This window comes from Cucumis sativus, chromosome 2 (assembly GCF_000004075.3).
Source record: "Cucumis sativus cultivar 9930 chromosome 2, Cucumber_9930_V3, whole genome shotgun sequence".
Lineage (NCBI taxonomy): Eukaryota > Viridiplantae > Streptophyta > Magnoliopsida > Cucurbitales > Cucurbitaceae > Cucumis > Cucumis sativus.
This window is the reverse complement of record NC_026656.2, coordinates 9990612-10014004: the sequence shown is the minus strand read 5'-3', so window position 1 is coordinate 10014004 and position 23393 is coordinate 9990612. Positions and strand designations below refer to the sequence as shown.

The window sequence follows — 23393 nt, the reverse complement described above, 5'->3', positions numbered from 1 at the left end:
GCTCTCTTAAGATCAATATGGAAACATACAATACAATTACTTATACATAATATCAGTATATTTCTCAATAGGAACGGATCTAAATAATAAATTGACAAGGCTACTACATTGAAGGAAAATTCTGCGCATTCTTCAAAACATGGAAGATCTTAATTGATTCGTCTTGAAATAAAAAAACAAACCCAAAGAAGAAAAGAAATGTAACAATGACAAGTATGTCGAAAATATATTGTTTAGTATCTTCCTCAAAATTTATCAGCTCGACATGATGCAGTAAATGATCAAACACTATATCGAGCTTTTGCCGACTTTTCCCTTCTCAAATCCTCCTGTAACAAAGCAAAACAAATACTGATTTAATTGAAGAAATAGGAAGAACAGAAGAGAAGTTTGTTGACTACCATAAAACTAAAAGCTTACATGAAAGCTGAAGGAAATCTTGTCGGTCACATCGATAATCTCCTTCCATTTCCTACCAATGCTCATCTGCATCGAAATGTAACAGAATAAGAAGTCACAGAGTGTCTATAGAACAGAGTTTGGCGGCTTTTACAGATAGCTTGTCACATATAAAGGGAATGGTTAGAGTATAATTTTCAAAACCAAAAGAAAATAAATATAATTTTCATATTTACTTCACATTAACATTTCCTAAATGTTGCAAACAATTTGACTAGCAAAACTACAAACAGATGGAATGCCATGGGTTAATTGAACATGACAAGGCCTAAAACCTCTTCCCCTTTAGTCTTACTGATTGAGGTAAACTTGGTTTCTAAATGTCATCTAATAAATGCAATTGATAAAGGCAACATATTATTCATGCAATGGATTTCCATCTGATGACATAGATAAATGTATGCTAAGAACAAACAAGAAAAAATGCATGAAGGACAGTAATCCTTTGACAAACGTACAAAATTGAGCAGAACTTTATTATCAGAGAAGCCAATTTCCGAGTAAAAAAGAAAACCAGTCCAAAAGAGATTAGCATAAAATGAGGCCAAAAGAAAGCAAAAAATAGGAGTAAACCACAATCGGTAAACCACACATCAAAAGATTCACAGCAAAAACTTTAATTTTCATAAGCAAAGAATAGGGCATCTCTCAGAAATTCATGAACACCACACAGGATCTCAGAAAGGACCATAGTTGGCAAGAAGAAATAAGCCAAGCCTCAGAGATAAGATGATAATGAACAAAGTATGTCCTGAGAAGATGCAATAATCTCGTGGATGACAAGCTAAGCTAACTATGTACAATACTACATAAAAAAATCAACAAAATGTGCAAGCGCCACAAAGAACAAAAAAGAAATAAGGGCAAACCTGAGCAGCCTCGTTTGTTGCTGTCTTGGTCCACAGAGCAAGTTTGTCCTGCCTCTGGCGCACACTGGCAACTACGCCACAGATCTCATCAGACTCCTCAAATTGTTCCCCAATCAAGGCCATCAACTATCCAATAACGAGGATATGCAGATTTAGACCAAATTAGATTATTCGGCAAACAATAAATTTCAGCATGGAAAGAAAAATAGCATCTAAGGTTTCTATACCGTTTCCAGCCACATATTATCAAGGTTAGCCTTTCGACTGCTGGTGACAGTCCATTTTCCTCCATTAGCGCACTCGGGATCTTCCCATTTCGGTTCAACTCCAGTTTTGAACAGGTGAAAATCTGCATTCGCCGGTAACTTGCTTGGCTTGAATAACTGATCGTACAAACTGCACAAAAGCCCGAAATCACAAATCATAGACAAAGAATCTGGTCTACTAGGATTTTTATAAATCACTGAAACAAAATCATGATTCAACTTCAAAGAAAAATAAAAACAGAACCCATAACGTAAAATTCAAAGGAATACAGATATATGAATGAAACAGATCTCCTCAAAAACCCATTTTCTCGGTAGCTAAAATCCAGTAGGAGTAAATTAGCATCAAAATAGCTATGCCCTAATCTACCAAAACATAAATTAGCGCTACAGAAGGGGAAAAAAAGAAACCCCACCTCCCAATTCAAACAACAACGAAAAGGGGGATGGAAGAACGTACCACCAAAATTCTTCGACGGTGTCGAAGGTATAGACCTTGCGAAGAGAGGTGCCCCAAGCAGCACCTTGCTTCGGCCTGGACTGATTATCAAACCAAAAGGTCCATTTTCTCTCCAATTTATGGGCCTGGGGATTGGAATCGGCTACTTCTGTCGCCAACGCCGCCGCCGCCACAGCACCCTCCACCGCTACCTCACCGGCCATATCTTGGACGCTGAAAATACCCCCTGGATGAATTGGGGGTAAGAAAAGGGAAATTATCGATCAATGGACAAAGTTGAGACGAAGTTTTAGGCTTTAAACTTGGTATATTGGGTTATGTTCTTCAGCGATTGGTGTTGTCGGAGTCAATAGGGGCGGAAACCGAAGACAAAAGAAAAAAGCCCTAGGCCCAAAACTTTGGACCCACCTCCTATACCCAACCCATGGCCCATAATATTTTCTTTTCTAAAAATTGTAGCAACATTTTAGAAAATTTATAAATATAAAAATGTTTGAAATTTCTATCACTATTACACCGTGGCAAATAAAAAACATTGTTCAATCACTATTAAACTCTCTCTATACGTTATAATTATCTTAAAATATTTTACATAAAATATCTTTTATCTTATATTTAAAAAAAAATAGTTGCAAATGTAGAAATTAGATTCAAAATAATAGTATATATATATATAGCAACATTTAATAAAAATTATAAATATAATAAAATTCATTAAAGTTTATCGACTATAGAAATTTATTATTGATATATTTGCAATTTTTTTAAATGTTGCTATACGCTTAATTATTATTATTAAAATCGTTAGTTATTGTAATTACCTGTTAAAAATATGTTTAAATTTGAAAATTTTCAACCAAAAATTTTAGAGATAATTATGGAATATTTTAGCGAGAGATAAATAATTCAAAATTCCATTGGCCATTGAGATAGAAATATACATTCATTATAAGATCAAAAAATACATTTAATATAATATTTTCTCTATTTCAATTGACGAGAAAATCATTTAATCATTTAATATAAGTTTTTTACATTTTCATTTGGAGAAAGAAAAATAATATTTAATAAGATTTTATTTTCCATGTTGATTTTTTTATAAGATATTTCATTATTTATTTGAAAATATTTAAAAAAGTATACAATATTCTACTAAGTATATTTGATAGGTGTTTCATGTCAACAACCACCATAGTTTATGTAAAATAAATGATTATGTATATCACAATGTACATATATACATTAGCTTGTACGTTAATCTCTCTCCATCTTCATCTGATATAGAACTCATGTCGTCTACTGAATGAATGATCAATAAAAGAACAGTGTCAAAAGCTTCATCATGTGTCTAACGTGGAGAGTTTCGTCGTGTGCACCATTGTTCGTTTGCAACCACCCACATCGAGAATAAGAAGGAGAATAAAGAGGGAAGAGGAAGAAGAAAGATAGGGGAGGATAGAATGAGGAAGAATATATATATATATATGTATATATTTACAATCAAAACGAATTGCCAAAGATGTAAAAAAATATATACATATATATATATTTACACTTGATTTTTACCCTTTAATATTAATTTTGTTTTTCATATTATTATTCTTTAAAAAAAAGTATTTATTAGTTATATTGTAAATATAATTACGTAGATATCCATAACCTAAAATATGTTATATGTAACTCATACAATGAGATGTCTTATAAATCTGTATGTGGTGCATTTGTAAGACATACCATAATTGAGTTAAATTATTATTTACTTCCTCTCTTCTTCATTCTCTCATGTGTTGTTATTTAGTCTCTTTGTTCTTGTTTTATAACAAGTTAAAGTATTTTAAGTAGGACAAATTAAAAATTTGAGTGATATAAATTAAAGATGCACTAAAGCCATTTTTATCAAACATAATAAACATTTGTAACTGAGCTTGATTTGTAGATATAACTAGATTACTTTTGATCACGTTTATCTGGTTACAATTACTTTTACCAGTCGAAAATCGAGGATGAAATGATTGGTCAAAATTGACCATGATTAAGTTGTAATAGTAAGATTAATAATAATAAGAGTAACAATAATGTGGTATTTGGAAGGTAAAATCGAATTTGGAATAAAAATAGAAGAAGAAGAAGAAGAAGAGTGAGGTAAAGAGTAAAAAGAAGAGTGGAAAAAAGAAAAAGGAATGAGCGTTGATATTATCGAAAGAGAGAGGGAGAGAGAGAGATTAGAGAAGTTAGAGCGGCGAAGGAAAGAGGAGACGTGTCAAAATGAGGCTGCACCAAACATAATATGTTGCCTCACCACAAAGCCACCTCAATCCAATCCCTTTCTCTACTCAATTTCCCTCTTTATTTATAAAACCAATTCATTGTTGTTTTCTCAATCCCAAATCCATATCGTCACCGCCTACCTCTCCACTCTCATCTCCGGCCCCCATATATGTCTTTGACGATGGAAAACGAAGCCACCGCCACCGAGGCCCGATTCGCGCCCGTCACTCGGGAGCGAAGGGTTCGCAACGACCTCGAAACCACGCTCCCCAAGCCATGTGAGCATGCATGCAACAACCCTTTTTATTCTACTCTATAAATTAATTAAAATTAAACATCTTTAATTTCTTTTTAAATATATATATATATATATATACTAGATTTGGCGAGGGCTTTGGTGGCGGCGGACTCCAACCACCCCACGGGGACGGTGGGGCATAAACACTATGGAATGACAGTGCTTCAACAGCATGTTGCTTTCTTTGACCAAGATGATAATGGTATCGTTTACCCTTGGGAGACTTATGTTGGTAATTTTCTTCTTTCTTCTTGTTATTGTAGTTGATTTAATAGTATTTAATCAAAAATCTGGGTTGAAAATATGAATTTCGAAATCTATGTCAAGTTTAAACAAAGCTTGCATGCAAACTTTTTTTTTTTTTTTTGTCTTTTTCTTATTTATAACTAATTCTATGAGTTCAACCTCCAGTGGCCCAACCTCCACCTTCAAATTTCTTTTTGTTTAATTGAATAACAATATTATTATGTTTCTATCATTGTTTTTTCTTTCAGGGCTAAGAGCGATTGGATTCAACATGATAATGTCCCTAGTTATGGCCGTTATTATAAATTTCGCCATGAGCTATCGCACTCAACAAGTATGTCCATGTAGAATTTGCAAATAGTTAAAACTACTTGCATATCATATTAAAAAATTAGTTACTTCAAAATCCCATATTAAATCAATCATAATTCATGCTCTAATCTCGGTAATTACTAATTATATGTTATTGGAACTAAATAGAGAGCTTTGACGATTTGATGAAAATTTGTAGGGATGGATTCCATCACCTTTCTTTCCCATCTATATTTACAATATTCACAGAGACAAACATGGCAGCGACACTGGAACCTATGACACTGAAGGAAGGTATGCAACTTTTTTTACTTTTCCATTTGAAAGTGTACTGGTATGGTGTTGAGTAGTGTAGGATAAAATGTAACAAACGAGCAGGTATATAGCGGCGAATTTCGAGAACATGTTCAGCAAGTACGCTAGAACACAACCGGACAAGTTGTCGCTTGGCGAGATATGGGACATGACTGAAGCCAACCGTCTAGCGTTCGACCCCTACGGATGGTACTATGGTTATATGAACATTTGTATATTTTTCCATTCATAAGTATGCTCATATATTGTTGAAATCTTGAATGCAGGATAGCGGCGAAACTGGAATGGTTCATATTATACGTGCTGGCTAGGGACGAGGACGGGTATCTGTCGAAAGAGGCCGTAAGAAGATGTTATGATGGAAGTTTGTTCGAGTATTGTGCAAAGATGAATATGAGTGCTCAATACAAGATGTATTGACAACATATATTATTGATTACTCTCCCAACTCAACTCCGATGCAGCTTATTTAATTACTACTACTTTATATGTAATGTTGCCTTTTGTAAATTACTGATATAGATTGCACAACCGAAGACAGAAAAATCAAAATAAGAGCTACTGTGGTTGTGTGATTGTAGAGAGATTGTGTTTAGTTTTATATCGTCGTTGTGTTCCTAGCAGTTTTAATGTAATGCGTTTGTCTTTTAAGTCGAGGTATTTATTATTTTGACCAAGATGGTGTTTAGAGGGTTTATTGCTCCTGTCTCTTTTGATCAATATGTTTCTGTTTGTTAAAGAAAAAAAAAAAGAAATGTCTCTTACGATGACAACCTGAAAATTATAAGTTAAGAAATTTCTTTCTTTTCTTTTTCTGTCAAACATTAAGAAAAGTGAGCTTGTTTGGATGAAAATTGGGACATCGCTCTGCTCACTCACATACGTCGTTTCTTTTCCTAAAAAATGTCACTTAACTCATCTCTAATCAATAATAGCAAAAAATAAAAGATAGGTTTTCAACAAGGTCGTCTGCCATCATTTTAGAAATTCAACAAAAAATAAAAATAATAATAACGTTGTTTGAAGAACTAAGCCGAGAATCATTCTATACATTTAAACTGGATCTAACCCACTTCAATCTAGCACAATAAGCAACCTGACAATGTTAAACTAAAAATAAAAGAAATTGTCAGTACTAGTATGACCCGACATTAAAATTAAATAGACGAATGCGAAGACCAAAAAATTTGAGATGTATGCAAGTTATAAACCATCAAAGACATCCATGAGGTATGATAATGAGATAATTCCTTCAACTCGATCTAATTCTTCTTAGTCTCAAAAGTATTGCATCAAATCTCTCAAAGAGGTAATAAATTAGTACTATAACACCGGGATATCAAAAATGATAAGAGCTGCTGTAACCACAGAAAGGAGAAGATTTAAACTCTAGGGTAACACTAAGCAATAGCATTGGCTGCACTGGCAATCCTAGGCCACAAATCTGCACACTCCTTCCCAATAGGACCAGTAATTGCGGAACCTGTAATGTTACCAACAAACAAACTTCATAATCTCGAAAGGTTACATCAAAAGAGTTGAATTTGCACATTTTTTCTATGACCAAATCTTACCCTTCATTTCACCTTTAGGGTTCACAATCACTCCTGCATTATCTGCAGAGACATAACATATACTTCAAAAATTAAAAAATTGTACTAAAATAAAACAAAATTTCCATACAGAAGAAATCTACTAACTGCAGATGGCCTTATACTAGACGGCAGAATAAGATCAAGGATGAAACTAGTTCTAAATAAACAATGTTTTGTACACGTTGAGCATCATCGAAGTTTCAATGAGCATCATCAAAGTTTCAATGAGCATCAAGTTTCAATGAGCATCTTCGACATATCTGCAGCATGTCTGCAACGATGAACAAAGTCAATTTACCAGACATGTAATGTATCAACCATTGCAACAAGGAGGATACCGAGTTTACGTCTGGGATATAGATGGAGCCAAGCGGCAGACTTAGGCACCTTTTAATCACAATTCAACAGAAAACCAATTGCTAACTTGACAAAACTAAGCTTCAATTATAATTGTGTACCCGGGGACGCATTTATGGTTAACTCAGACCAACGACCCTTCCCAACTATAAAATTCAAGTAGAAAAAAAAAACCACACCATTTTTGTGAACAATTTTTTTCACAAAAAAAAAACAATGCTTCATAATTTGTCTAAAAAGAGATACTCTAGTTTGCCATTTGGCCAGTGAATGAACATCTACGAAACTCAAATCTTGGAACTGTTTAATATTTAATCCTCACAGAACCAATTTAGATATGGAATATAAATCGACTGACAGTGACAACAACTATCTAGCTTCCAAAATACATGTTAATCATGAAATTCTCAGGTTAGAACAAATGCAAACAACTACAATTCAGCAAGGAACCCAGTAATAACAAAATGCCTATAAACAGAATATACTTCAAAATTAAAAAATTGTACTAAAATAAAACAAAATTTCCATAGATAAGAGATCTATTAACCGCAGATGACTTATACTAGACGCCAGAATAAGATAAAGGATGAAACAAGAACTAAATAAACAATGTTTTGTTCACATCAAGCACATATGAGCATCATCAAAGCTTCAATGAGCATCATCAAAACTTCAATGAGCATCACCAAAACTTCAATGAGCATCATCAAAACTTCAATGAGCATCATCAAAACTTCAATGAGCATCATCAAAACTTCAATGAGCATCATCAAAACTTCAATGAGCATCTTCTACATATCTGCAACGATGAACAAAGTCAATTTACCAGACTCGTAAATGTATCAACCATTGCAACAAGGAGGATACCAAAACTTGGTCTGGTATACAAGTAATAACAAAATGCCTAAAAACAAAATAAAGTTCAACTACACAGAAGATCCGGTCAAATAATAGTTCAGAGACAAAAACCATGAATTACATCTCTCTTTCAGCGAAAAAATAAAAGACAGATCAAGTTCAAACATCTGTATCATAAAGCTTCTTATGGAAAACAAGTAACTTGGAGGCTTATCAACTACCAATAGAAAAATATAGATACCTTCGAAGTACATAAAAACCCCATCCTTTCGCCGCCATGGCTTGCGCTGCCTAACAATGACAGCAGGAAGGACCTTCTTCCTGAGATCGGGCTTTCCCTTTTTGACAGTGGCCATCACCATATCACCCACACAAGCCGATGGCAATCTGTTCAGACGCCCCTTGATACCCTTAACTGAGATGATGTACAAGTTCTTGGCTCCCGTGTTGTCGGCACAATTGACGGTCGCTGCCACCGGTAGACCCAGTGACATCCTGAACTTGTTACCAGCAGATCCTCCGCGCCCTACACCAACAAAAAACAAATCGATCGTATAGATTCCAGAGGTCAAACATAGAAAATCGAAACCTAAAACGCAAACGTACAATGAAACAGTTAAGGATGAAGAGGAAAGGGATGAGGGTTCACTTACCTCGCTTCGACATTTTCGCCGGCTAAAACGAGAAACTGAGAGAAAAGTAGGGTTTTGTGGTGATTTATATAGAGATGGGATCTAGGGTTTGTTTTCGTATCTCTTTCCTAAGGCCCATATTCGAATAAATTATGATTAATTTTAAGGCGGATTAATTCAAATTTTAAATTATTAATATCAAAATATTTTCTCAATTTAAATTTTAATAAAGATGATGACTATACAGTAAATGTGTTTTTTTTATAAATATTTTCTCAATCTAAACTATTTCTCTTTATATTTTTTTTCTTCAAAAATAAAACAGAAAATACGTTTGTTAAATGTTTTCTTCCAAATTTATTTTCTCTTATTCATTTTTATTTATTCACGTCTCATTCAATTAAACATTAAACAAAAATATATGTTCTTCATAATCAGTAAAACTATCAAAAGTTTATTTATTTAATAAAGAAAAGTCTTAGTACACGAATAAAAATAACATAAACATAAAATTGTATTTATCCTTCAAATGTTATCCAAATTTGATCGACAAATATCATCTCTCACTCATGTCATTTCTCTTAGATGATGTCGACTCAAATTTTGTGTATCTTCAACTTTCATTAATTTATTGCTAAAGTCATTGAATACATCATCTTACGATCATTAAATCTAATATAATTGTGAATTGTGCAACATGCTATCGCTATATATTTTTGTATCTTGATCGGGTATGAAGGCATTTGCTTAAGAATACGAAATTGAGCCTTCAGCACACCAAAACAACATTTAATGACATTTTGCAGTGAAGAATGTCGATATTTAAAACACTTTCTTCTTTACCTCGAGGGCGATGTCTCCTTTCTCTAATATCTCATAAATGATATCTTTGATCACGAAAGGGTGCTAAAAATCATGGCATATTGAATATCCTGAATCGACAGGATAGTATTGATCTGTATATAATAAGGCAAATAAAAAATTATTATAAAGTCATCCATTTCATTTAAAGTTCTAAAAGCACATAATTATTTACTTCTCTTAGACATAGAAAATTTATTTTTGAGATTCGTGATACATTCAAGAAGTATGCGAGAATCATTGATCGGTCCTTTCCAACCAAACATGACATACATGAATAATATATCAAATGAACGAACATAAATTATATTTCATGTTGTGTTAGAATTTTTTTCATGAAACAGTATTTGTTCATTTTGGGGAATACTTTCAACAACGTGAGTGTCATCAAATAGCACCAATACAATCCTAAAGGATAATCATAAACACAAATATATTATGAATTAGTATGAACTATGTGCAAGAGAGGGTAATATTTCAAAACATTAATGCATTAATTGAAAGAAATGATAATATTTTGAATTTGATACGATCTCCATTGGTATAAAGTATTCATTTGGGGTGGGCTAATAATTTCTAGTCCAAGCTTGCAATCCTTCCTCAAAACAAGGTTAAAAGCTAGAGAAATAACACGTCATGAATGTTGAAATCTTTATGTTTCTATGTGGTTGCTTTGCATTATGTGTTATGATTAATAAGAATATAACAAATTTTTCTTGAACGAGGAAATACCTAGATGCTTGCAGATTTTTCTTGAATTTTAAATCTTCACAAAACCTTATGAATGTAACTATTTTCATCTTAAAATAATCAAAATATCTACTATTGTTTTCATTTAACAACTCGATCACATAATCACGTCCTCTTAGTGCAGAGGTCCTACATGGTTGTTTAGAAGGTTATACCTTGTGCAAGCTCGTGTACAATAAAGTAAAAAGGATGTATGTAACATTGTCATCATCGTCAAAATCAGAATCAAAATCCTCAAAATAATTTGCTTGAATCAAATCGTCCATTTGAATTCACTAGTATATTCCTAAATCAAACACAAAAAACATAAAAATCGATCTCATAATAAATTAAAAAAAAACGTAGCCATGTTAAAAAATAACATAAAACTATAAAGTTAAACACACAAAATCCATGTTTAACCTAATATTAAAACGTAAATGACATAATCCTAAAACATACCTAAGTGACATCTAGAGACTATTTATGAAATCTCTCTTCCTTGAATCGAACATTCACAAAAATAGTTTTCTCCAAGCATGATCTCGGTGCAAGAGTTTTAGTATTTTGGAATAAGCCTCTCCATCAACATCCTTCATTGTATTTAAAATGTTGAAATTTTCCATCAAGTTTTTATCGAGATCATCTTTTTTGCTTAACGTTTAACTCTCATCAACTTGACTAGATGTACAACCAAGAGATTTTTTCTCAAGGATGTCATTTTTTTCTCTTTGCATTCTCAACATATACATCAATGAATATAGAAAAGAAACTATCAAACTTGTCTTTCTTTCTTCTAACTCGTTTTTTTGCTTTTTTCTTCATCATTTTCTTGAACACTGAAGTTTGTATTGCTTGGAACGTTATTTTCATTTTTTGCTTCAAAATCTAAAATAAGCATCATTGATGAACAAGAATTTACACCTGTTGCAGTAGTATCTCCAAAAATTCTCACGAGCTTTTCCCAACGTGGGCAACCACTTTTCTTAAACTTTTTAGCTCGTTTATTCACCTATAGAAAATGAAAACTTTTTAGTTATCTTCTTCGCCTGTAGGTGATTATAAATGAAAAATAAAAAATGCAAGTATCATACCTTAAAAAGTTTGTTCCATTGTTTCCTTTCCAAGATTGATAATGCTTAATAAGGGATCCCAACCATTTATTGCCATATCACTCAATATCTTTTTAAAGTCTACGTGGATTTATCTTAATTTATTGAACTTGTTTTTCAATTGATCATGAGAGTAATCATATCACGTACTAGCATTTAGTTGGCTTCTTGTCTTTTGTAACTTTTTCATCCATTAAGTCTAAAAATAAAGCTTCACTCTTGTTCGACCATGGTCCCTCACTTCTTAATCCATCAATTTCAATAACCTCATCGATATTTTGTGACATCTAAAATGTAATATCAATTTTAAAGTAAATTATTATTTTCTCAATATTTAGAATTGAAAGAAACAAACACAATATTTAACATTTAACTCTACCGCCTAAAATGCTTTAGAGAAAAAGAATGAAGAACATAACAACATAATAACACCAATCTATTAGGAGCATCTAACATGCTTTAGCAAATAGAAACTCTTATACGCTTCAATGCAAGCAAGTTATTACAAAAAAATCAAAAGAAAAAACTACTAACCTAACACCAAACAAATAGAAAATTGGAAAGACCAAGATTGAAATTTATTTTATCATTGTGTTAAAAAATTAACAACCAAATTAGTCAAATAAAGAACCTAAAATATAAAAAGTAGAAAAAGTTTCTACTTTTTTTTTTTTTTTGTTAACAGATAACAATTTAATAATATAAAAAATAGAGAGAATAGAATATTGCTTCTTAAAATGTAAAAAAAATAACAATATGCAAAAATGTTGTATTGTGAGTATTGAGTAGAGTACATGGGAAGACCTAAAATAACCACAAAAATAAAAACTATTTTTTTTCTAAACATCAAAGCGTAGAGATGTATTTTTATGGTATCAGAAGATCAGTAATGTAGTACAGTACTTCGAAAAGAAGAATAAATGCAATACCATCATTCAAAGGTTCACATGCTTAATCAAGCTGATAAAAACCAAATAATTAAAACAAAAGATTAAAAAAAGCAATAACTTCCTTACAGTTTAAGGTATATGAATGGACCCAACACCATGTACCTTTGTTGAGAGAAAGATAATTGGAGAAGATCTGAACCACAAAGCCGACGAAAAGAAAGACGTAAATCCATGACAAATAGGAGGACTGAAACCCACGACGAAGAGAAAGACAAAAACAATCGAAATTTATGTCCTAAAACTCATAGATTGTAAATATAATATATCGATCGTTATTATTATAATTTCAATAAGTGTTGTTGATTATATTATTAGTTTTTACCTTAATAGCCCAAATCCAATAAACTAATCTCCTAAGTTGTTTGATGAGTCTTGAATAGTATGTAGAGACATACATGGACCAATGTTCGAGATCAACTTAAAAGGTTTATAGTATAAGAATAAGGTTGAGTACTTTATTCTAGTAACATTATACATGCGGCTCAACATTTGATACAAACGCAATAATCTAGCACGTTCGTGTAAATGACATGCGAGTGAGAGTATCCTATGCAATGAGTTTATATAAGACCGAATCGCAAAATAGTAACCATTAAATGTAACTCCGTCAACTAGTTAGGTTTCTATTTCACTAGGATGACTTAGGTAACTTAGTCTTAATCCTGAGTATATTATAAACTTCTGTTTGTGAGAAATTGTCCTTTGATTTGTATGGGTGGGAGTGGCCAGATTGTCGACTCAATATGCTTATTATTTTGGAGACAAGACCAAGTAGAAAGCTAGAAACATAATTACACAAGATGAAATTCACTCATTCCCTACTTTAGGGTAAGTAGATGAGTATTCCCTTAAATTCTGTCTTCAAGACTTGGTCCTACTCTCTCTATGACGCGAGAGAGGTTTTTGTTTATTGGTTGAACCATAATCATGTTGTTTATTAGATGAGCACTAGTATTTAAGGACTAGGGGTAACCTAGGGGTAAAACAGCCAACTGGTGTTATGAACACTCGTGAAAGACTAATTTACTGTTATTGGTCTATATTCGTGGACATAAAAATATTTCTACAATGGGAAGATTTCAACTGTGAGTCTTTAGTGGAATGTACACAGAGTTAATGAATATTGACTAATGTGGTTAATGAATTTAGTCAATTAATCTCATATCGTTGTAGCTTCTAATCTATAGGTCAATTAGATTCTCTTCTTAGTTTGTAAAGGATAATGAGATTTATTTACATCGGTTGTAATTTGAATTGTTCAAATTTACTTTCGAAATTAGTATATTGTATGGTGATACATTATAATATCAAGTTTATATTTTAATCAAATTTTATTATATAAATTTAATTTTCGATATGATTCAAAATTAATTTATGAGATCTAAAATATTTAAATGAGTTCAAATATTAATTTAATGTAAATTGGATTTATATTAAAACTATTGGTTATAAGATAAATTTATATTTGAATATGATTCAAATTTAATTTAGTTAAATATAAAATATTTAATTTAGCTATTAATTAATTGAATAATTAATTAATAGTTTTAGTTTTTTTAATTTAATTAAATTAATTTAAAATTATAAGATATTGGAGAGATATTCATTAAATATGATTTAAATGAAATATTAATTAAATACTACAAGAAATAATGGTTACGATAACTAACAAAAAAGACTATAAAATACCTTTTATAGCCTTTTTCGAAAGCCCTGACACCCATGTTATTAAAAGTCTAGGACTTTTTATAGTCTTTTCGTAGAACTATGACAGATGCTATAATAGAGTATACATATATAGCTTAATTATGATGTTATAAATCCATTTGATAGCTTTTTTTTTAGTAAAGCTATAATATATTTACATAGATAAACTAAGATGTTATCTTTGATATATAATGACATTTTGTAAGGTTATAATATATTATTTCCAACTATAATTGTATGTTATAACAATGCTGTTTAATCCATTATAATCCCTATTATTATTATGATATTAACCTTTTGATAGCTTTCTTCTTTTGCTATGCAAAAATTCATAATGTTTGGTCACGGCAATAAAATAGGTAATTTCTTTACAACAATAATTTTTAAATTAGTTAGATTTCATAAATTTTACAAGTACTCATTTTTAATTTAAATCCAAACACATCAAATAGTTCGAAACAAACCAAAAACCATAACCATAACTGATTACATTCTTCAAAACACAATCCTTAGCAACAATGATAGTTTATTATAGAGAACTCACAAGTGGTCTATTTCTTAAAGCATCTTCGTTTGCAAACTTTCTTACAAGATGGTGTGCGTTCGGGAGCACAATAGTTATGCGATACTTTCTTACAGGATTCTAGTGAAAAATTAACCGACACACAGTGGGACTAATAGCGAGTCATTTATTGAGTATAAATTTATACTCATTCTTCTAAATATTTAATTTTTCAGGCAAAGGTAAGGGTAAATGCAACCTAGTGAATAACAAGAAGTGACCGTGGTTCGCCACAAGATAAAATTTAGGTTTTCTTCCGCATTTAAGTTTTTAATAGTAAATTTTAATAAATTTATTTCAAGAATCATGTTTACTTTTAGATATATCTATTTTTTTTACCTTTATTTATTTTTGGAGGGCCCGAATTAGTATTCTATTTGTTTATGTTTCTTTTATATACTTTCTTATAAAGTTTTAAATGAATATTTGAAACTTTTTCTTTAAATTTAGTATTTTCTTTTATTTTAAATAAAAAAATCTTTATTTATTTTAAATGGTAATGACCTCAATTAAGTATAAAGAGTTGGGTTGTTACACCACTGCAGAAGGTTCTCAACCACTCTTTGGAGACAAGATATGCGAGACCGTTATGGGTAGATGATCGGGCTACTCAAAGGGTCTTGGTTAGGACCCCAAGCCCAAGTCCTGAAAGACTGGTAGAGTTGTTCTTCATCTTCATATGAGCAAGAGAGACACTCTAGAGAGGTTAACAACTAAGAGTTCACCTTGAAAACGCTCAACGAGTAATTGAAGAACAATGAATAACGTCAAAGTTGCATGCCCGACAAATGGAAGAAATGAAGAAGATGATCGAGGAAATGAGTCGGACACAAAGAGGACCTTGAACACTTGCAGTACGTATTTTTCAACTTTTAAGTTGTTTAATTTGTTGTCGGTGATATATATCTAAATTTACTTTTATGTCATTATAGCTATGAACTTGTGGAAATATGACGTCTGTGGAGATTAGGAGATCGTGTACTTTATTTCTTTTTTGTGTAATTTCTTCAAAAGTTTTGTAATTATTTAATATTTGGATTTAGTTTTTAATATAAATACAATTTGGTATTTTAATAACTTTTTATTAATTTTGTGTCCGTTGTCTTTAAGAATTTGATTGAATTTAAATCGAATTGAAATCTAAAAGAGTACCTCACAAAATAATAATTGTATATATATATTAAACATATCTCCTGACGCATAGAACGCGTCGAGAATGAGGCACGTTCTCGACGTCATGACCAATGTATTGGAGAAGGTTTGCCCAACGCCACATTGGAAGTCCTTCTTGGCTGACGCAGAGAGGGACGTTGAAAGTCCCTATTACCGACGTGTTGTGTCCATCAAATTGCCTGCGTCGGGAGTAAGGCATTCTCGATGTGTTTTCGTTTGCACGTCGAGAGTGCCTCACCAACGTACTACTCACGACTTCCTTTTCGACGGCACCATGTACCTCGAGATCCTTTCCTGACTTGTTTTGTTACATATACTAATGTGTGTCTACGTCGAGATTGTCCTGAATTCTTGTAGTGACAACATGTAGCTTGATTCTCCTCACTATAAATATATTTGTGGTCACCTGATATAATCATGATTAGTAAGACAACCATTCACAAGTTGTTCATAATCTCATATAAGTCAATTTACCATTTTACCTCTAAAATTACATTCTGCTTCTTAAGCCTTTGTTGATCATTTGATGAACAATTAGTTAAGATCCAACCTATAAATCGAATCTCTTTCAGAACAATGAGAAGGTGGAGCCTCTTTATTCAAGATCTGGATTCAACACTTAAGGGAACAACCTATCTATTAACCTTAAAGTGGGTAGATCAAGTGAATTATGTTTTGCATCCTCCGTCTCCAGCTACTCACCTAGTCTTATCCCTAGAATTGGAGGTCTATTGGGCCAGTCCTGATGAGTTGCCTCCACTTATGTATATCTAAGGATAACCCCGTGTGATCAAGAGTTGCATCCACTTATGTATATCTAAGGATAACCCCGTGTGATCAAGAGTTGCCCCCACTTATGTATATCTAAGGATAACCCCGTGTGATCAACAAAAGTTTATAGTTAACTCAGAATTAGGTCGAGTTACCTAGGTTATCTATAATTGAAATAGTCAATTTTAATCAATTAACGACGTTACAATGTAAAAGTAACTACTTCATGGTTCGATTTTAAACGATCTCATTGCATAGGATGCTCCCACTCACACGTCTCTACATAAATGTCTTAAGATCATTCCACTTGTACTAAATACTCGTGAGTCGCATCCATAGTGTCCCAGAATAAGGTGTAGACACCCAACCTTATTGCTATATTATAGACAATTTAGACTGATACTCTAACTTGATCCACATTTATGTCTCTACATAAAGTTCAAGTACTCATACTATAGTGAAGGAACCTTGTTTATTGGATTTTGAGTTTCATTATAAGTAAATCTCTTTATTTTCAATAACAGCTTATTGAACAATACTCCAACAACAACTTTATTCAATAATATAATAGTTTTAACATTTACAAATAAAAAGTTTTAGGACATAAAATTCAATACCGAACTTCCCTACCTTGTCTCTTCCCCAAAACGGTAGTCATATTGAATCAAAATGACAAACCACTCTCATCCATACAAATTAAAAGGTGGTCCCTCATGAGTAAGAGTTCATAACTCTCTCTCGATTGTGATCGAGTTACATATAGTCATCATTTGAAATATTAATAATCTCTTCAGTCAAAACGAGTGTTACAAAAGAGATTATATAGCTTACAGTCCATTCTTATACAAATTCATTGCAAAAGATACTCCCACATGCATGTCTCTTTGTAAACAATTTGAATAAAATTGTTTGTAATGATTACAAAGCGAGTCGTATTCATAGTGTTACTAGAATAAGACATTAATTTTATGTATATGCTATATAGATCTTTTAGGCTATTACTTGAATGTAATCTTCTTCTATGTCAGTCATATACTATTCAAGTTATATGAAATAAGTAGCAATATATTTATTAAAATAAAATAAGTAACTTTGTGGCATAAACCTCGACACAAAATACCAATTTTTATGTTCTTACCTCAAACTCGATCACAATCTTGACAAAGTGTGCTCAAGAAACTCGTTAACAATTCTTGAGAATGTGTGCTATTTATGAAGTAGGAAAACTTTATGATTTTTTTTACAATTTTTCAAGAAACTTACAACCCAAACAATTGAGTTGGGCTAAAAAGTATTTCAACTCAATCCATGAACACCCCTAAATTCGGTGTAATAATTGTTGAACTTTCAACATAAAGATAGTAATAATACATACTTTTTTTTTATGGTATTTTCAAAACAATTTCTTTGAATTTGTTATGAAAAACTTTTATTCAATGTCTCATGTGAAAAACTAGAGGTTTTTTTTGCCCTACTATTTGAATTGAGTTAAAATAGGTGCATATGACATTCAAACTTCTTTTAGTACAACAATTAGAGAGATGGAGAATTGAACCTCGGCCCTCTAGACCCTCTAGAATGAAAGATAATGTGAATTTTCGTTGAGCGAAACTCAATTTAACCTAAGTTAGAATTTTATAATGGATAGAATTTCATAAATTGTGTTTTGTGGTATGATATAGGGTTTGATGGAACCAATTTTGACATTAAGACTAAATTCAAACTATCTTTGAACTAAAAATTGATAATTTAACTACAATGGATGGAGATGAAGTATGAAGTAAAACAGAAAGGAAGTGAAAAGCTTAAAAGAAATAAAAGGAAGATGAGAGAGTTGTTGTAACAAACCTTATAATTAAATTTGAACATTACATTAGTTATTGCAACTTTTGAGGGCATAAACCCCTAACATGTACAAATTAAGGATTTTGAATTTGTTGATGAGATATCTACAAATTGAAAACTTCTAAAGTTTGATTGCTAGGTGGCCTGACTCAAACTTATTTCTATTTTTATGACCCTTCATCACTATCTCTTTCTACTATATATCATAAAATTATTATTCTTATTCTTATGTTCATATCTGTATTTGGGTCCTGCAAAATTGTAGTTTCTTCCTCTTTTTTTCTTTTCTTTTTTTTTCTTTTTTTCTGATTTTTTCTTTTTGGTGATTTATTTTTAATAAACAACATCAAAAAATTCAAGTCCAAGACTGAATTGGATAGTTGCACTTGAAGGAGTTCACTCCACTGATATGAGCAAAGATATCTGAGGAGTCAACCATGCTATCTTCTTCCTTCACAACTACCTGCAAAACAAAAACCATTGATATATATATATATACATAATATATATATACATATAGTTTTTTTTTTTTCCTTAAAAAACTCTGTTCTCCCAATTGGAGTAGCTTTCAAAAGTTGGCTCAAAGAGGAGCTTTACTTCTTCTTCTTCTTCTCCTTCATGGTTGCTACAAGCAGCCCTGTGATTCTCTGCCAATTCGTCGTTCTTCGCAAACCGTCCTCGAACCCGTGGTCGGCTATCTGCTAGTGTTTTTCGGCAGGCATACTGTCAATTTGCTTCCACCCATCAGCAAGATTTCGAGTTTGGTTATAAAGAGGGGAGAGGGAAAAGAGAAAGAAAGAGTATGGACCTTAATTTTCTTGCTGAAGTTTCTCTCATTTCTTTTCTTCATGTACCTATGAATCTTCTCCTTTCTCTCTTCCGTGGAGAGTTTTCCTACTTTGAAAGTACTGTCCTTTAAGCTTGAGAGATCGGAAGCTAAAGAAGTGCAGTTCATTGCCCCAGCAGCCAGTTGTAGATTTTCATTGTTAAGCACCTTTTATATACAACAAAAATGTTGAGTGGCAATCGAATGTGATTGTGATATCGATTTGTTTATTTTGTAGTTGTTGAATATGGATTGTAGTCTATAGAGTTTGGTTAAGTACCTGAAGATCTGCTGGATTGAAAGTCCCCTGCATACAGTCTTGGCTGTAGAGTCCACAGTTGTCTCCTTGATAGTCAAGGTCTTGCAAGTCAGGGCCGAGGAGAGAAAACATTCCACAACTTTCAACAGTCGATGTAGCAGGATTCATTGATGTGGTAGGCAGGTAAGTTGCCATGGTAGTTCCGACAAACGAGCATGAAGGGGAAGCAGGATTCAGTGGCATGTAGGAAGTCAAGGAAGATAAGCAATCATCGACGTAAATGGACGGTAGATCTTCGTCAATGAGAGCTCCAACTGGAGCCATAGGACACTGCACAAGCCCTTCAATCATGGGATCTACCAATGGCATTTGAGATTGCACTTGAGAAACATCGAACTGCCCCGACTGGATAGTGAGATATTGAGGGATCGAAAACGAAGCCGATGGAGAGAAGTCTATGGAAGCAGAGATATCGTTGTCAAGTTCTTCTTGGGAATCAAAGATAGCAGTCAGGTTACTAGCACTGTTGGTCGTTATGTTAGTTGCAGCTGATGCATCGTTAGTAGGTATAAACGATGCAGCACCGGCAACAGTATTGCCATTGCCATTGCCATTGCCATTGTTATCTGTTTGATCTGGGGAATTAGACAGATTTGTAGCATATGGCGAATTCTTGTCGTAACAACAATTTGAGCAAGAATTGAACTCAGAATTCTGAAGCGTCTCCGCGAACAGCTCGGGGTCACAGAAATCAAATATTTGGGCATTGATCGGACTAGAGATTTCATCCTGAAAAGACAATATCAAAAGCCAACATCAACTTTTCTACACCAATGCATACAGAAACAAAAAAAAAAAAAAAAAAACGAAAAGGGACTTAGCAAGAACAAGATAAGCTAAATATTGATAGATCAACAAGAAGAAATCTACATCTACCGATATGCTTTTAGGCACAGGCGCACAGAAATGGACCTTTGTTTCAAACAAACAAAAATCAGCATTCTTCATATTGACAACCAAAAGATGAGAATTATAAATAAACACACAGAAACAAGCACATATAGTCTCTCTTCTCAAATATGCAACTCAGTATGAGAAACAGGATAAAATATATACTAGTAGATGAAGATAAGGTATTTAGCACAACAATATAAAAGAGAAATATCTAAAGCAATCAGAATTTTCATAGGATTTGGGTAAAACAATATGTAATGCACCAAACTTTTTCAAAAAGGAAGGAATGGTCTCTAATGCTGCATGTTTATTGTGCAAAGTTGAAAAAGATGTGCAATTATGCTCATGTGATATGTGGGAATGCAAAAGAGAAAAATAAAGCAAGAAGGTAATGGAGTACTGAATTTGGTTGGATTAGTGGTAAGAATTTCCCAGTTTGTACAAACAAATAGAATTTAAAAATCAACTCCAACAACACATCCATGTGAGATGCTTGTGAAGCATGGATTCTCTCTCATTTATCTTAGATATTTTGAATACGAATAATCCAACCCAGAAATGTTGTAACAACAATATTTATAAGCCACATGTTTCCACAATAATCAAAAGGGGAAGAAAATAATTCAAACCCATTTCTCAACCACAAAGACCTCAAAAATGGTAGCTACGAATTTTGTCATAAACCTCGTAGACATGAAGTTGACCCAAACATTCACGAATAATACCGCAAAACAGACACAGAAGGAGAAAGAAAAAAAGAAAAAAAAAAAAAAAAAAGATTACAATGGTAAGCATTTGGTCTGACGCAGAGCTCATGACGTCCTGCAACATAACTGTAAAGAAGAAGAAAAAAGCCAAAATGGGGTTGTTTTAAAAGGAAAGAGAAGGGAAGAAAAATGGAGTGTTTTGAAAGAAGGAAGAAAGTTGAGTGAAATAATGGAAGAAATAAAACTCCATGAAGGCAAACGGGAAATAAGAGAGTCAAAGGTTTTATAGAAAGTAGAAAGAAAGAAAAAAAGGAAGAGAATGGGAAATTTGTTTGTCCTGTTTTTCAAAATTGTGATTCTTTTTATAATTTAAAACCCATTATTTATTGTAGAGAGAAAGAGAGAAAGAGAGAGATTTTAGTTATTTTTGGGTAAGGAAGAAAATGGGGTGTACAAACTTAGTTGGTTTTTTTTCTTATTATTAATTTCTTCTATGGGACAATGGTTTTCGTCATTTTTTCTTTTTTCTAAATTTGGGACCTGTCCGTACGGAACAGTCAGCATGGCATTCCACGAGTGGTCAACCCGACGGTCACGGTGGGCCTTTCTATAGCTATTCCCATCTCCTTTTCACACGTGGACTCTTTTCGTCTTTTACTTCCTTCCTAAATTCCTTTTTCATACTTTTTCTCTCTTCCCATTTAATAAATTCTTTCTAACCAATCAAGTTTCCAAGGTTCAAACCATCTATCTATCTATCAACCAACCTTGTTACTCTCTACCTGTCATACTCCTCTTGGTACAATTCCTTCACCTAACTATCAATCGCTTCCTTCATTTTATGTAATTTCTTTCTTTTTCTTACCTCTCCTAACTTAATTACTCAACTTTCTTAAGATGCTATTGCCTTTTTCATTCTCCAATCCATTCATTTAATACTTTGTCTCTATTAACAATATCCACCATTTCATATCAAACTATTGTTTTCTCACTCACTCTCTTCTATATAAAAGGTTCAAAACATATCAAAAATAAAATGGAAGTATTCTCAAATCACCCATTGAGGAGAGGACACATTTCCAAATGAGATAAGATTTCATTTATACTCTTGGATTGAAAGAAGAAGAGATGATTAGCCAAAATATGAAAAAAGTTTTGGGTAAGATACCTAAGCAATCTTCATCACTTGTCATCTCAATTATATTTATCCATGGATTTATATGCTTTCTTTCTTCTTCTTTTTAATTTGGAAAAATAGAATTTGTTTTTTTTCATTTATTGTGTTGGTTGAGTGAATTAAAAAAGAACCATGACTTGATTTGACCAACATGTGTGTTATTTAATTTTACAATCCTTTGCAAGATATGATTTGATTGAGAATATAAAAAGGTTCTATCCCTAAACTTTTTGTATTTACTCACCTTTTAAATATATTGCTAAATTTTCAAATTGCATTTCACAAAAATCTTACATTATCTGTTTGTTCGTATAGTTCAAGTTGACATATATGAAATAAAAATGTTCTAATCAAATAAATTTCAATTAACACAATTAAAAAATCATCAACAAAACTATATTAAATTTTATATGTTCAAGTCTCTACAAATATTGATTTAATATAACGTTTAAATTCAAAATATTAACATATATAACAATATTGTTAAAATTTGTAAATATAAGAAAATTTATTGAATACATATAGCATCTGTAATTGATATTTGTTTTAAAATATTGCTATATACTTTATTATTATCTCTAAAATTACTACCTATTATAATTATCTTTACAAATATAGTTATGTTATGCTAATATTGAATTTTTATTTTATACAATGTTGGTGATTTTCGATATCACTTAAACTTTTGTATAAACTATTTTTTATAAATGTGGAAACGAATAGGTTTGTAATTTCATGAATCTCTTTCATTAATTTAATCATAAATTTAATAGAATACGTTACTTCTGTAAGATATATATGAAATGGAAGTTGGATTGAACCCAT

General features: G+C 32.1%; 4 protein-coding genes across 8 annotated transcripts; 1 reads left to right on the top strand and 3 right to left on the bottom strand.

Annotated features, from left to right (window-relative positions):
* Positions 1-6: 6 nt before the first annotated feature.
* LOC101208495 (eukaryotic translation initiation factor) lies at positions 7-2392 on the bottom strand. The gene is made up of 5 exons (XM_004147116.3): positions 2055-2392; positions 1556-1724; positions 1329-1454; positions 421-486; positions 7-329 (listed from the first exon to the last, which is right to left on the bottom strand). The coding sequence occupies exons 1-5, from the start codon at positions 2255-2257 to the stop codon at positions 282-284; spliced, it is 612 nt and encodes a 203-aa protein (XP_004147164.1). The 5' UTR covers positions 2258-2392; the 3' UTR covers positions 7-281.
* A 2012-nt stretch (positions 2393-4404) lies between these two features.
* LOC101214092 (peroxygenase) lies at positions 4405-6170 on the top strand. The gene is made up of 6 exons (XM_004147137.3): positions 4405-4600; positions 4703-4852; positions 5115-5200; positions 5378-5472; positions 5557-5682; positions 5760-6170. The coding sequence occupies exons 1-6, from the start codon at positions 4492-4494 to the stop codon at positions 5911-5913; spliced, it is 720 nt and encodes a 239-aa protein (XP_004147185.1). The 5' UTR covers positions 4405-4491; the 3' UTR covers positions 5914-6170.
* A 499-nt stretch (positions 6171-6669) lies between these two features.
* LOC101208982 (60S ribosomal protein L23) lies at positions 6670-9102 on the bottom strand. The gene is made up of 4 exons (XM_004147118.3): positions 8957-9102; positions 8545-8829; positions 7068-7109; positions 6670-6976 (listed from the first exon to the last, which is right to left on the bottom strand). Exons 1-4 carry the CDS (start codon positions 8967-8969, stop codon positions 6894-6896), a joined length of 423 nt encoding a protein of 140 aa, XP_004147166.1. The 5' UTR covers positions 8970-9102; the 3' UTR covers positions 6670-6893.
* Positions 9103-18634: 9532 nt separating this feature from the next.
* Positions 18635-21689, bottom strand: LOC101214336 (zinc finger-like protein). 5 transcript variants are annotated; one of them, XM_004147138.3, is made up of 5 exons: positions 21468-21689; positions 19752-20519; positions 19454-19639; positions 19243-19368; positions 18635-19108 (listed from the first exon to the last, which is right to left on the bottom strand). In XM_004147138.3, exons 1-5 carry the CDS (start codon positions 21513-21515, stop codon positions 19001-19003), a joined length of 1236 nt encoding a protein of 411 aa, XP_004147186.1. In that variant the 5' UTR covers positions 21516-21689; the 3' UTR covers positions 18635-19000. The 5 variants fall into 5 exon arrangements, with proteins under 5 accessions (XP_004147186.1, XP_011649132.1, XP_031736479.1 ...); XM_011650830.2 differs by lacking the exon at positions 21468-21689 and adding an exon at positions 20667-21394; XM_031880619.1 differs by lacking the exon at positions 21468-21689 and adding an exon at positions 20703-21394.
* Between the last annotated feature and the right edge of the window lie 1704 nt (positions 21690-23393).

Coding starts and splice junctions, on each gene's coding strand:
- LOC101208982 (XM_004147118.3), bottom strand. Junction 7,110..8,544: donor GGTTTTTATGTACTTCGAAG/GTATCTATATTT, acceptor ATGTCTCTGCAG/ATAATGCAGGAGTGATTGTG. Junction 6,977..7,067: donor CCCTAAAGGTGAAATGAAGG/GTAAGATTTGGT, acceptor GTAACATTACAG/GTTCCGCAATTACTGGTCCT.
- LOC101214336 (XM_011650829.2), bottom strand. CDS start 20,738: ATGAAGAATGCTGATTTTTGTTTGTTTGAAACAAAGGTCCATTTCTGT. Junction 19,640..19,751: donor TCAATCCAGCAGATCTTCAG/GTACTTAACCAA, acceptor TGTATATAAAAG/GTGCTTAACAATGAAAATCT. Junction 19,109..19,242: donor AAGGAGAAGAAGAAGAAGAA/GTAAAGCTCCTC, acceptor TTTGTTTTGCAG/GTAGTTGTGAAGGAAGAAGA.
- LOC101208495 (XM_004147116.3), bottom strand. CDS start 2,257: ATGGCCGGTGAGGTAGCGGTGGAGGGTGCTGTGGCGGCGGCGGCGTTG. Junction 1,725..2,054: donor ACCGTCGAAGAATTTTGGTG/GTACGTTCTTCC, acceptor GCTTTTGTGCAG/TTTGTACGATCAGTTATTCA. Junction 1,455..1,555: donor ATAATATGTGGCTGGAAACG/GTATAGAAACCT, acceptor GTTATTGGATAG/TTGATGGCCTTGATTGGGGA.
- LOC101214092 (XM_004147137.3), top strand. CDS start 4,492: ATGTCTTTGACGATGGAAAACGAAGCCACCGCCACCGAGGCCCGATTC. Junction 4,601..4,702: donor AACCACGCTCCCCAAGCCAT/GTGAGCATGCAT, acceptor TATATATACTAG/ATTTGGCGAGGGCTTTGGTG. Junction 5,201..5,377: donor TGAGCTATCGCACTCAACAA/GTATGTCCATGT, acceptor GAAAATTTGTAG/GGATGGATTCCATCACCTTT.